This window comes from Penaeus japonicus, unplaced genomic scaffold (assembly GCF_977035675.1).
Source record: "Penaeus japonicus unplaced genomic scaffold, GWHDUDI00000001_assembly GWHDUDI00000001, whole genome shotgun sequence".
Taxonomy (NCBI): Eukaryota; Metazoa; Arthropoda; class Malacostraca; order Decapoda; family Penaeidae; genus Penaeus; species Penaeus japonicus.
In genome coordinates this window covers 32,424,093-32,439,092 of record NW_028234403.1, presented here as the reverse complement: position 1 = coordinate 32,439,092, position 15,000 = coordinate 32,424,093, and the positions used below count along the sequence as shown (strand labels likewise).

At 33.3% G+C, this 15,000-nt stretch overlaps 1 protein-coding gene across 6 annotated transcripts in view; it reads left to right on the top strand.

The window, feature by feature from the left end:
• LOC122250797 (uncharacterized) overlaps positions 1-15,000 on the top strand; it is a 21,838-nt gene that overhangs the window by 5,519 nt on the left and 1,319 nt on the right. For 4 of the 6 annotated variants that reach the window (XM_043012425.2, XM_043012422.2, XM_043012419.2 and 1 more), the window contains exons 2-13: positions 1-8; positions 1,178-1,331; positions 1,961-2,061; positions 3,473-3,606; positions 3,914-4,132; positions 5,428-5,557; positions 5,881-6,058; positions 7,204-7,310; positions 8,640-8,756; positions 9,272-9,370; positions 14,060-14,161; positions 14,322-15,000. The exon at positions 1-8 is cut by the window's left edge and continues 65 nt beyond it; the exon at positions 14,322-15,000 is cut by the window's right edge and continues 1,319 nt beyond it. In XM_043012425.2, the coding sequence (XP_042868359.2) occupies positions 1-8; positions 1,178-1,331; positions 1,961-2,061; positions 3,473-3,606; positions 3,914-4,132; positions 5,428-5,557; positions 5,881-6,058; positions 7,204-7,310; positions 8,640-8,756; positions 9,272-9,370; positions 14,060-14,161; positions 14,322-14,507 (1,535 nt within the window). In that variant the 3' untranslated portion in view covers positions 14,508-15,000. The remainder of the gene's footprint in view (positions 9-1,177; positions 1,332-1,960; positions 2,062-3,472; positions 3,607-3,913; positions 4,133-5,427; positions 5,558-5,880; positions 6,059-7,203; positions 7,311-8,639; positions 8,757-9,271; positions 9,371-14,059; positions 14,162-14,321) is intronic. The other 2 variants (XM_086539271.1, XM_043012427.2) reach the window with 1 other exon arrangement.

Sequence of the window (15,000 nt, the reverse complement as noted above, 5' to 3'; positions counted from 1 at the left end):
TGCTCTGGGTCAGTAAAATAATTTTATATATTCATTTCTCTTTATTTAATGTGTATAACAATTGAAGATATCAGATATTCTTATGATAAGTTATTTATTTTTTTGTTTATATTTCCATATATGTATATGTATATGTTCTTGATTATTGGTTTGCTTAGTCTGACATAATTTCTAGCATAAGTCCTGCTAGTGGCTCATGCTAGGACCATCCAAACAATATATCTATCTATCTATCTACCTATATAGATATATGTATGTGTATGTAATATATATATATGTATATATATATATATATATATATATATATATATATATATATATATATATTTATATATATTATATATATATATATATATATATATATATATATATATATATATATATATATATATATATATATATATATATAATATATATATATATATATATATATATATATATATATATATATATATATATGTATATGTATATGTATATATATATGTATATGTTTGTGTGTGTGTGTGTGTGTGTGTGTGTGTGTGTGTGTGTGTGTGTGTGTGTGTGTGTGTGTGTGTGTGTGTGTGTGTGTGTGTGTGTGTGTGGTGTGTGTGTGTGTGTGTGTGTGTGTGTGTGTGTGTGTGTGTCTGTGTGTGTGTGTGTGTGTGTGTGTGTGTGTGTGTGTGTGTGTGTGTGTGTGTGTGTGTGTGTGTGTGTATGTGTGTGTGTGTGTGTGTGTGTGTGTGTGTGTGTGTGTGTGTGTGTGTGTGTGTGTGTGTGTGTGTGTGTGTGTGTGTGTGTGTGTCTGTCTCTGTCTGTCTATATGTATGTATGCATGTATGTATGCATGTATGTATGTATGTATTTATGTATGTATGTATGTATGTGATTAACACACTCCAAAATTTGAATTTGCATTTCATCCTTAACCCTTCTGAGACGGGCCACATATCGGAATGTTTGACCTGGGCTGGGCAACCTAAAATTTTCTATGTTTACTTATGTCCATATATGATATATTAGCAAATTGATACTAATTAGTATTTGCCATGATGCATTAGTTACACAATTGATGGAATAACTAGTTTGTATTTTGAACAAAATATGTAATGTGAAAGTGATCCGACTTTGAATACCTGTAACAGAAGGGTTAAGATATTACTTGTATTTCAATTTTAAAATTATACTCTTATTGCAGGCTCTTCCCAGAGTGGTCGGGAGTACAGTAAGCAGTGCAGGCAGTACAAGAGCCCAGGCACTAGGCTTTAGCACGACCCCAAATTACCAGAAGAAGGCCAGAAGCCGTGGAGTGTACCTCAAAGGAGTGCAGTCAATTATTCTACATCATTACAGTGAGCATATGAAAATGTTATAAAATTTACCAATGATTTGCAGATTATTATTCATGAATTTTATGGATTAGGTAGATGAGATTATTTTGCTGAATATTGTTATTAGAAAAAATTGATAGAAATAAATATATACAATAGGAGTGAATAGACATGGATTGATTTTTCCAGTTAATTGGTTACAAAATGTGTTTTTTTAATTACAGTAGGTTTGTCACAAGTTGGTATGTAATTTATTATGCTTTAATAGTCTGTTGATATATTCTACAAAGTCATTTGTGAAAATAAGTAGGGCACTTCTACTTGTTTCACCTAAATTGCCTTGTACAATAGAAGTCTAAAGAGAGCTGGAACCAATCTAAAAATGAATGTATTGTAATCAAAGTTGAACTTGAGCTGTGATTTATAGATTATATTGTTTGATGTCAAATATGAATACAATAACATGATCCTTTAAAGGGTTATTATCCTGGAACTACTTTTTTACCATAGTTTTTTTTCACATTTTTGTCTTTTATATTTGAAATTCACTTTACCTTTTAAACACTAATAGGCATCAGAAGTGAGCCATTTTGGTGGAATGTTTTCATGGTAATATTTTCTTAACTGACTTTCATCCATAATGGTTCCAGATGATTTGAAGACATCAGAAGCAAACACATTTGTCAGTAGAAATCCAAAGTTGAAGAGTCTAGACAAACATCAGTTTGATGCAGTGCTGTCACTCCTCAAGGTGAGGGTGTATGTTCATTCAGTCTGTGTGTCTGTCAGTTTATCTATTTTTCTGTTACTGCTTTGTTTTAGGACAGAATTTCAGGTTTTGTAGATCTATTGAAATAGATTAAAGATAACATGATATCATGATAACATACTATCAGCTATAAATATTGGTTATATAGTGATACATAGATAAGCTATTATTTGAGTATAATATAGATGCATTTAGAAAAATATATATAAATAAAGCAATGGAAACTTGTCCCGTGACTAACGTCATAAACTTTTGTTTACCGGAACGAATGATATCCATTATATATTACATTAATTTTTTCATAGTAATGATAAATATAATGATGATAATGATAATGATGAAAGTAAAGATAAATAAAATGATAGTGATGATTATGATGATAATAATGATAATGATAACAAGTCATAGTAATGATACTAGTAATAATATAGTAGTAATTATGATAATGATTATGATAATGATGATGATAATGATTATGATAAGGATAATGATATTAATGGTTATAATAATAAAATGATAATGATAGTAATGGTAATGGCAATGATAATGATAATGATAATAATGATGATAGTAATGGTTATAAAAATGATAATAATAATAATTATTATTATTATAGTGATAATGATAATAACGATAATGATAATAATAATAATTACAATAGTAGTAATAGTAATAATAATAATAGTAATAATAGTAATAGTAATAATAATAATAATAATAGTAATAATAATAGTAATAATAATAATAATAATAGTAATAATAGTAATAATGATAATAATAATGATAATGGTAATGATAATGATATAATAATAATGATAATAATAATAATGATAATGATAATAATAATGATAATGATAATTATAATAATAATAATAATTATAATGATAATAATAATGATAATAATAGTAATAATGATAATGATAATAGTAATGATGATGATAATGATAATAGCATTATTGATAAAAAATATGATAATTACAATATCAGTGGTAGTATCAAACAGGACAACAACAGTATTTATAACAACAGTAGTAATAAATGCAATAACAATAATTATGACACTTATGATAATATCAACAACAATGACTATAGCTTTAATAATTGTAACACCCAATACAGCAACAACAACAGTAATAATAAACCTTATATCTAAAAGGATGAAAACAATGACAATATCTGAAAGGATGAAAACAATGACACCAATGATGATATTGATAGCATTATTAATTTCAGTACTTCTGATAATGATATCAATAACAATGAAAAATAAATGAGAGAGAAATGACCTTTAGTTCGTTCTTTCTGTGTTTGTGTTTTATCATGTCTGTTTGTGAACACGTTAGTGAGTTTGTATTTTTGACTCAACAAGGGAACCCATTACATTTGTCATCAGAGTCGGGATTACAGCTGGGGGGACATTCGAGAACACAAGGATGTCCTGACCTTAATGCCCAGCCAGCTGACCGACCGACTCAAGTTCTTGGATGAGTTTTCGATCCCAAGACCCAAACTCCACGAGCTAGTCTAGTAAGTAGGTTTGTTAGCTGTTGGTTAGAAGGAAAAGAGGGGGAAAGTGTGGTATGGGGTGTTAGGACTTTCTTTATTTTGTTGTTATAGTGCCTTTCTTCTTTTTTATCATTATTCTAAAAGAAAAGAAATGAAATTTAGATAAAAACAGAAAAATATTTGTACTAGCTTATAGAAATATCTAAGTAGTATAAGTTGTTACGAGAGATTTCTCACATCATTTATCTTCAGTTTCCAAATTTATTTATTTATTTATTATTTTTTTTAGATCAATGAAATTATTTACACATTTTCTTATTTATTTCAGTGCACAGGCATACATGCACAGCACAGTGGGATTCTTACGGAAATATGGAGTTTACAGCCAGGACTTTGACATTGTACGTCACCTCCTAGAAAATATAAAACCCCTGGAATTGCCGGAAACTTTTACAAATGCATTTCAAATGCAATATAAAAATGGATTGGATGAGGTGCAGCTGTCAGAGTTATATTTTCAAATTTTGGAGAAATATTTATCTCTAAGGTAAGTGTAGTTATTTTACACTCTCAAGTGAAAAGTATATAGGAAAACCATATGAATTTGAACAAGTCTTTTAGAAATGGTTGGTTTCATTCAGTTTACTAAAATTGAAAAGATAGCTCACCAGGACAAGATAGATAGCTCACCCTGCTTTCTTCAGCTATTAGAGGTGACTGTTTTAATCATCATAACTGAATCTTTATCTTAGAGGCCAAACTGCATCTGTTGTAGGTGCTCCAGCCTACTCAAAGGAAGTGACAGGTGAGACCTCTCCATTAACCCATAATGATGGGAAGGTTTTTGACTATGTCTTAACATTTCATCAAGTTATTCGAAATGTGCAGGCTTAATGCTATTTGTATGCTGAGGCAGTGCCCAAAGGCATCATGCTCGATTACCCAAAATGATGGCCAGTCAAAGCCCTGACAAGATGTTCATGGGAAACCAGTAAAGCCTTGTTGTGAATGTCACATCAACTGCATGTTTGCCCACTCTCCAATATGGTGTATATCGCAATGCAATATTCAGAACAGCATTTGCTATAGCCATTGGTCTCTTGAAATCATCTTCAGAGAGTGCCAGTGGTTCATACACTGTGTCGTTTATATTCCAGTTAACCAAGGAAAAGGATCCCACTTCCTTTCTATAGAATTTTTGGACACCAACTTGTTTTTGAACCTTTGATCTACATTGTAAAAGCCCACAGCCAGGTTGAATGATAAATTCATTCAGGGTTTTTTTCTTGCCATGTTTTCCTTGTATGTAAGCAAACTCATTTCTCAACTGTCATTGTGGCTTAACCTGTTGCCGAGTGGCTGTTTTGGCTCCAAATGGCCGGAAGGATGGAATATTTCAAACCTGTAAGCCGAACGCCACTGGCGCCAGACAGAAGGATAGTCATGACGAAATATCTCGTCCCCGGTGGCTGGTCCTGCCACCACTCAACGTGATATCTTGTCACCTGGCGTTAACCCTTGCCTGACGGGGCACTCGCTACGCGAAGACCCCTATGCTGGGCGATTGCAATATTGCAATGTAAACGTCACACTAGCATGACGCCCCGGCATCGGGAGTTTGGCTGTGTCACACAAGTGTGACGCACCGTTGTCATAGGGTTAATGGGTTAAGAACCAGTTTAAGATCATCCATCTGCCCTGAGCAAGAATCCTCTCTGGTATGATGTGAATACTGGTCAGGAGGTAGATATTGTCACTAGCTATGATGGTTTATTATAATTGATTATAATAAAGATGACGACAGCAATAAACTACATATCAAATTTACTTTTTCCCAATCAGGTTCCCCTCCGACTCTGAGGCAGTTGAAATACTTTTTAAAAGTGATTGGTCTCCAGCTTGGAAACCTCTTGTTTCATACCGTGATATTTGTGACATTGTTATAGACAAGCTTGGGCTAGACTTCAGTTATGTGAGTACAAGATATATGAATGTTTTATGGTTTCTTTATGACTTTGATATCTTATTGTCTGGTTAGTGTTAGCAGGTTAGATTGTGTTTAATTTAGTTATTATCCTTTTGTTACTGACATTCATATAAGTCATATTGCCTTAGATGCTTCTATCTCTAAGGGGATGTATTAACAGGTGATATTATTTATGGTGAATTAAATGCATATTAATATTAATACTTATCCTTCAAAGATACAGTTTCCAAAATTTGATGTGAGAGCTTTTGCTAATATTATTTCTGTGAAAGAAAAAGTGTGTATTACAAAGCTAATAAATCTTGCAGGTGATGTCCAACACATGTATACTAAAAATAGATCCATTAAATGTGAACAAACTGCTGGAAAAATACCCAAAGCTAGGAGGCGTGTCAACGAAAGAAGTATCTATCAGTGAGCCCGAACTGCTCCTCATTCCTTTCACAAAGATAGAGAGATGGATGAAAATATTAAGGAAGTACAAAGGTATGTCATTGTGCGTAGAGTGCATGACCAGCCCTATGGGTAACATTTGTAGCTACCTAGCTCTCCCTCAGGTACTGGTTTCAGCTTCAACCCTTGCCATGTGATGAGCTGTGTGCTCTATTAGCATTATATATTTTTCTTAGGAGTTCTGATTTTACTGTTTTACCATTTAGTCTAGTGAATATTAGCCATTTGATATGCCATGTTGTGTAAGGGCAGTTATGTGGTATTATGAGATTTTATGGAAAGCTTTTATTAGAATTTTGTAGTTTTTATTTTATGAAAAACTTTAAAAAATCACATTTAAAAGAGAGGGAGATGTCTTGGACTAGCATTGCTTCAGAGTGTAGTAGTGCTCAGAACAGGGGTAGCAGCTTATCCGAGTCTAGACTTGTGTTTTGTTGTAATCCAGTTCTGAGTCATCACCACTGGCTCATAGGCAACCATGATCCCTTGTCAGATGAGATTTTATAAAAAAAAACATTTTGATAGTAAGCCTGAGGTGGAAGGTTATGGATTATCTAGTGAAGCAGGAGCTTAGTTAGTAGAACAGGAGAAGTGAGAACATTTATGAGTCATCTCCAATGTAGTCCACAAAAGAATGAGTTACTCCTGTTTATAGAAAATTCTGAACAGTCATTTCACGCCAAATTCCCCTTGCCCTTTTATGATTGCAAATTTTTAACTAAACCTTACCTATAATTACATTGGTGAGTATGATTACAATTATCATAATTATTATCCACATAATGTAATATTCTTTGAGCAAAGTTTGTACACTTTATGCACACTCTTTGCATGGCATGGATGTCATGCCACCTGCTGGCAAGGCTGTTTACATGGCATGGCTACTGATGCAATGGATTAGTTGGCTGGCCACTAAGAGTTATTGGTTCAGTGTGTTAGGGTTTATGAAGGATATTAATATTATTTAGTCTAAGATTGAAGGATGGCAAAATTTTGATATATATCTTTTTCTTTTAATTTTTCTTTAGTACAGGCATTATTTTAGAATCAGTTTGTGAATGCCCTGATCTAGAATGCTTTTCATTTTGCTTCACATTTGACCCTTTTCTGGGTTTCTTACAGGAATCTCCATCAATTACAAAGAAAACTAAGAAATATTTTCATCTCTTCCCCTACAGTTAGCAAGTTCAAATTCTCGATTGATACTTTGCGCTTTTTCCGTAGCAGCGATTATACAGAAGTAGAAGAGAGATTAAAAGTGCTCAGCCAACTGCCAGAGTGGAAGGTGTGTAAGGCTGGAATATGTTAAAGTATTATTTGTATAAATATTACTGTTATTATTATATTTATTATTATTATTATTATTATTATTATTATTATTGTTATTATTATTATTACTATTATTATTATTATTTTTATCGTTATTATCATTGTTATTGTTGTTATCACTATTATTATGATAATAATGATAATAAAAATAATAATAATAATAATTGTTATTAGTGTCATCATTATTATTATTGTCATTATTATTATTGTTATTGTTATCACAATAATAATAATAATAATAATGATAATTATTATTATTATTATCATTATTATTATTGTTGTTGTTGTTGTTGTTATTATTGTATTTATTGTTACTATTATTATTATTATTATTATTATTATTATTGTTATTATTATTGTTATTTTTTTATTATTATTATTATTGATATTATCATTATCATTGCTATCATTATTATTTCTGTTATTGTTATTGTTATTACTGTTGCTATTGTTAGTATGATTGTTATTTTTTATCATTATTACCATTATTATTATTATCATCACAATCTTAATTGTTTTTATTATTATTATTATTATGGGTATTTACTTAAGTATTATTGTTTTTTTGTTCTAATTTGATGGTTAATTATTTATTTATGATTTACATTTGATTTATTTAGTAATTTACTTGCCATGGTTCATGCATTTATACTTGTTTATACTTTCAATGATAGACTACGGTTCATCTTGTGAAGTATATATAGTCTGAAGTATATATAGAGTGGTGCCCTAACGCCATACAAGAGAGTTTTCGGTCATAGAATGAGATTGTTTAGTGATTTTTAAAAAATTATTTTCTACTTCCTCTCATTGATTGATTTTTATTTGCCCTTTTCTTATTATTCATTTGCTTCTTATTGTTTGTCAATCTGTAAGTGTAAGAATAAGAATATATCACTAGATTTACCAGATTATGAATTTCAGACTACATTTTCCAAATTATATAATTCTCTCTTGATATTCAAGAATGTAAATGCCTTGCAATATGTTATAGATTATACATTTCTTGCAATATATATCAGGTGATAAATTTCTCTCAATATAGTCCAGATTATATGTTTCTCACAGATTTTGTATCATTGATTCCAATGGATATATATATCAGATTGTAAATTTCTCATTGCATATTCCTAATTATGATATTTTTATGACATAACATTATATAATTATTTTGTATGATTATTTCTCCCTTGATATTCTCGATTATATGTACCGCACTGCATTGCCCAGATAATGATTTCTCATTACATATTCCGGCAAATAGATTTCTCATTATGTATTCCAGATCATAAGCTTGTCAGATCAGCTCTTTGGGATCCTAAGAAAACCTTATGGTTTGAAAAGACTGCTAGATGCAATGCACTCCGGACAAGTTTTCACCAACCTGTCTTCTGCTGCTCAGGTAAGGACATTTGCTGTTTTTCACATTTTCACTTTTATCATTCATTTGTTGTGTCTTTTTAGGAAGTTTCTGGGGATTATTTTGTGAAATTGTAATCTGTAAGGAATTGATTATTTTGGTTTTGGAATTTTGGATTACTTTCCCTGAACATTTGACTCAATTACTTTGAATGGATGTTGAAGGATTTTTCTGATAGTAGAAAGATTTTTGAATGTGCTGATTTTGTTAATGTCTGCAAAGGCAGTACAGTGAAATTAAATTTTTCAGTGTCAATGATATATTCCTGGTCATATAGATGGTATTTCAGAATTACTTTTGAGATTATTTATTTTTTATTTAATTAATTTTTTTTTAGATAACAATTTTTAGTTTCTTCAATATAGTATTTAAACTGATTGTACACCATTCTGCTCCCCACCCCCCCTCCCAACACTCATAATGAGACCAACATCCTGGTTGCCAAGACGATCTTGAGGTTTGTTGACTGAAGGCTAATGTTATTTCATCTCCTTTAGCAGGATCCATGTGGGAGTGTGCCTGTACAAAGGGCCCGCCGTCTCCCCCAAGAGGTTGCAGCATACATGGCTCAGGAACTCAACATAGAGGAGTATGAGGCACGTGATTTTGATTTTTGTTACTTTATCTTGATTTGGATAATATTAGAGTTATTTTTATTGTTGTTGATGGTGAAGTTCTTCTGTTGTTGTTTTTTGTTGTTTTTTCCTTTCAAAGCCTTGTAGAAAGATTGTGATCAGGTATGACTGCCTAATTGGGAAATCTACTGTGTTGGCCAGTTTATTCAGCCCTTCAAATTTCAGTCACTCCTCTTCTCCCTTCATCTAGAAATTTTCCATCAGCCTTGGAGTTTAGACACTATGTTGTTTGCTCTATGTTTTGTGAAGATCTTTTGATACAGCATTCCCTTCTCACTCTACAATACAGCATTCCCTTCTCACTCTACAATACAGCATTCCCTTCTCACTCTACAATACAGCATTCCCTTCTCACTCTACAATACAGCATTCCCTTCTCACTCTACAATACAGCATTCCCTTCTCACTCTACAATACAGTATTCCCTTCTCACTCTACAATACAGCATTCCCTTCTCACTCTACAATACAGCATTCCCTTCTCACTCTACAATACAGCATTCCCTTCTCACTCTACAATACAGCATTCCCTTCTCACTCTACAATACAGCATTCCCTTCTCACTCTACAATACAGCATTCCCTTCTCACTCTACAATACAGCATTCCCTTCTCACTCTACAATACAGCATTCCCTACTCACTCTACAATACAGCATTCCCTTCTCACTCTACAATACAGCATTCCCTTCTCACTCTACAATACAGCATTCCCTTCTCACTCTACAATACAGCATTCCCTTCTCACTCTACAATACAGCATTCCCTTCTCACTCTACAATACAGCATTCCCTTCTCACTCTACAATACAGCATTCCCTTCTCACTCTACAATACAGCATTCCCTTCTCACTCTACAATACAGCATTCCCTTCTCACTCTACAATACAGCATTCCCTTCTCACTCTACAATGCAGCATTCCCTTCTCACTCTACAATACAGTATTTCCTTCTCACTCTACAATACAGCATTCCCTTCTCACTCTACAATACAGCATTCCCTTCTCACTCTACAATACAGCATTCCCTTCTCACTCTACAATGCAGTATTTCCTTCTCACTCTACAATACAGTATTCCCTTCTCACTCTACAATACAGCATTCCCTTCTCACTCTACAATGCAGCATTCCCTTCTCACTCTACAATACAGTATTTCCTTCTCACTCTACAATACAGTATTCCCTTCTCACTCTACAATACAGTATTCCCTTCTCACTCTACAATACAGCATTCCCTTCTCACTCTACAATACAGTATTCCCTTCTCACTCTACAATACAGCATTCCCTTCTCACTCTACAATACAGCATTCCCTTCTCACTCTACAATACAGCATTCCCTTCTCACTCTACAATACAGCATTCCCTTCTCACTCTACAATACAGCATTCCCTTCTCACTCTACAATACAGTATTCCCTTCTCACTCTACAATACAGCATTCCCTTCTCACTCTACAATACAGTATTCCCTTCTCACTCTACAATACAGCATTCCCTTCTCACTCTACAATACAGCATTCCCTACTCACTCTACAATACAGTATTCCCTTCTCACTCTACAATGCAGCATTCCCTTCTCACTCTACAATACAGCATTCCCTTCTCACTCTACAATACAGCATTCCCTACTCACTCTACAATACAGTATTTCCTTCTCACTCTACAATGCAGCATTCCCTTCTCACTCTACAATACAGCATTCCCTACTCACTCTACAATACAGTATTCCCTTCTCACTCTACAATACAGCATTCCCTACTCACTCTACAATACAGCATTCCCTTCTCACTCTACAATACAGCATTCCCTTCTCACTCTACAATACAGCATTCCCTTCTCACTCTACAATACAGCATTCCCTTCTCACTCTACAATACAGCATTCCCTTCTCACTCTACAATACAGCATTCCCTTCTCACTCTACAATACAGCATTCCCTTCTCACTCTACAATGCAGCATTCCCTTCTCACTCTACAATACAGTATTTCCTTCTCACTCTAGGTCATCAACAGCTGTTACATCACTCTACAATACAGTATTCCTTCTCACTCTAGAATACAGGTCAGTTTTTCCTTTTTCACTCTGGGGCATCCTCTCATTTTCCCTTCTCACTCTGGGTCATCTTCTCATTTCCCTCTCAGTCTAGGGCATCTTTTCATTTTTCCTTCTCACTCTGGGTCATCACAGCTGTTACCCTTCTTTGGAGTCATCTTCTTATTTTCCCTTAGAGTGATTGAATTCCTTCAGTTTTTTCCCTTCTCAGTGTGGGTCATCTTCTTATTTTCCCTTCTCAGTGTGGGTCATCTTCTTATTTTCCCTTCTCAGTGTGGGTCATCTTCTTATTTTCCCTTCTCACTCTGGGTCATCTTCTTATTTTCCCTTCTCAGTGTGGGTCATCTTCTTATTTTCCCTTCTCACTCTGGGTCATCTTCTTATTTTCCCTTCTCAGTGTGGGTCATCTTCTTATTTTCCCTTCTCAGTGTGGGTCATCTTCTCATTTCCTCTCAGTCTAGGGCATCTTTTCATTTTCCCTTCTCACTCTGGGTCATCTTCTCATTTCCTCTCAGTCTAGGGCATCTTTTCATTTTCCCTTCTCACTCTGGGTCATCTTCTCATTTCCTCTCAGTCTAGGGCATCTTTTCATTTTCCCTTCTCACTCTGGGTCATCTTCTCATTTCCTCTCAGTCTAGGGCATCTTTTCATTTTATCTTCTCACTCTGGGTCATCTTCTCATTTTCCCTTCTCACTCCAGGGCATCTTTTAAGTTTCCCTTCTCACTCTCACTTCTCACTGCTTTTGTTTACATCAGTTGCTTTTGTTTTCTGCAGGATAGCAAACAATTTCCTGATATGCCAGACAGTTCCTCTGCCCCTTACTGTTAAAATAAGCATGAAGCAAAAAATAGATATTTTGGTTTTCTAAAAGATACTCTTAAGGAATGCTAAAAAAGGGACAGCCTTTTGCGATAATACAGATAATGTGTTAACAGTTAGTTTTCAGTTTAAAAGTAAAATGAAAAGAAAGGATAATTGTTTATAATCACTATGACTTAGGACTTCAATTTCCTACTGTATAGGAATATAAAGATATAAAACACATTTTTTTAATGGAAATATTTTGCTTACAAGGAGATTAAAAGGTTTTATCTGGAAGACAATTTGTGGTACAGGCAATCTTCAAATGTTCTATGTGTTTTCTATTATTTTTTAGACTTATGGTATTATATATGATTATATATGTGGTTTAATAGTTTTCTGATACTAATTAACATTTGATCTGATGCCCTAGTTACACAATTCAAGGAATCAGTAACTTTTAGTTTCAACAAAATGAAGAGTACAGTATGAAAGGGATCCCACCCCATTAAACATGTATGTCTTAGGGGGTTGAGGTGGCCCTTTCTGAAAATATTGTAGCCTTCTCACAATTTAGAAGCTTTAACTGTTTCTTTTATATAGATACTCAGGATTTCCTAAACATATTTTGTGACATTAAAACAAAAAACGTTTAGGAATTTTGTTACATCAATAGTGCATTTTGCCGTGATTGAATTTGCCATTCCAATTGCTTCTGTCATTGTATTGTAATTACAAATCACAAAAGCTTTTTGAAATCAGTAAGAAACTATGAGAATCTCTAAAATCACCACAAAAACATTTGATCAATAAACACTGTCCTGCAATTGCTGTGTGCTTGCAGGTGGTGTATGCTGTCATCTTGAAAGAAGTCCATAACACTAGAGAGATTTCAACATATACCTTCCTGTTGTTGATATGTGTAGTGCTTCATTCTCCCATCTCAATTGGATATCTTTGCTATTACTCCTTTTTTATTGATTGGACAGCAATGATGATCACTGTTCTAGGGTCTTTTAGAATCATGTGTTAAATGCATACACCTTTCTAGATACTATATGATCATGCTCAATATGTTCCTATTCCTCCTAAAGGTATATATGATTTATATTTGCCATGAGACATGTATTCTCTTGTATACCTGATGATGTGTTTCATTTTGGTGATATATCTCTTTCTTTTCTACATTTGTAGAATTCTATTATTGCTGTACAATGGCATTATCCTTGATGGACTTTCTTTTAGTTGTATATTCCTATTCCTTTGACTTTTTGAGGAGGGGATATAGTGGTGGGGATACAGTGGTTGGGAGGTGAAGGGTTGGTGAGTTGTATTATCCCATATTTTTGTCTTCCTTGGACAGAGTTCACTATGACAAATTGAGTATGAATTAGATTGAATAACTTCACAATGCAACGTGTTTTCAGTAAATTATGTAATTAGGATGAAGATTTAATCAAAACATTCATTTCTTATTCACCCTCATTTCTACCTTGCTCTTGTCTTTGTTGGTTCATGCCCTGGTTGCACAAAATCAACTAAATTACTATCTCCAATTAGGTGATCATACCTGATTGCTATAACCAGATCTGTTTGACAGAAAAAGAGCAATTTCTATCATTGTCATTCAATATTTATATTATTGTTGTTGTTGTTGTTATATAAGTTAATATGATTTGTATTATATGATAATATGTAATTGTTATTTGTATATACTATATAATTATGATTTATATAACAAGATATATATAGAAAATGCAATTATGATATATGTTTAATATACACCTTGAATCTCCAGGCAAATGAATTACTGGACACTGAAGTTCGAACCCACTTTGGGATATCCAATACACGCATGGTCCTTGAACTCTTACTCAATTTTGGATTTACCAGGGAGCAGGTTTGTGTGTTTTCATGTATTAATTTTATATGAATTAGCCTTTTTTCAATGTAAGTTATACAACTATGATTATTGATGTTTGGATTTTTTTTTTTTTTTTGGTATGTGTATAATTTATAAAGACAGATAGATAGATAAATCTTTTTTGCCCCCTTTCCAGGTACTGAATGGCATTCAACTGCTGAACTTCCAGTATGGGGTTGTTGACGAGGGGCTAAAGCTGTTCCCAAGTCGTCCTGAAGCACAGCCTTTTGACCAGTGGATGGAGAACCCGCATGTGCTGCACCTGTTGGCTTATTGCATTAAGAAAGATGCTCCTCACCTCAGACTTTCCACTGAGAGATGATACCAACCATGGTGTTAGTCTAATGTTGATTGCTGAATATCTGTTTAAGAATATAATACAGTAACTGATATCAGGCTTACCACTCATAGTTGATGATAGTTTTGGGATTAATCTAGCATCGAATGTTATTTTCAGATGGATGATTATATTATTCATTTGTTTTTTGTTTTTTTATTGTTCTACTTCAAAATGTAACACAGTAGCCATATTGCATTCACCTTTCGGAATGGGCCACATCTTAAGATTTTTTCTATAATTTTCGAGACTTATGATATAATATACGAGTCTATATATGATATCTTAGCAAAGTGATACTAATTAGGATTTGGTATAATCAGAATAATTGAAAGAATAAATAGCTCGTAATATCAACAAAAGAGAAAATTCTGTAAGACAATAATTAGATCCTGCGAAACATGCCTGTCCTGGAGGTGTTGAGAAAGACACTCCTCACAGCAGGCTTTCTGCAGAGCTATGATGACTTCAGGGCTTA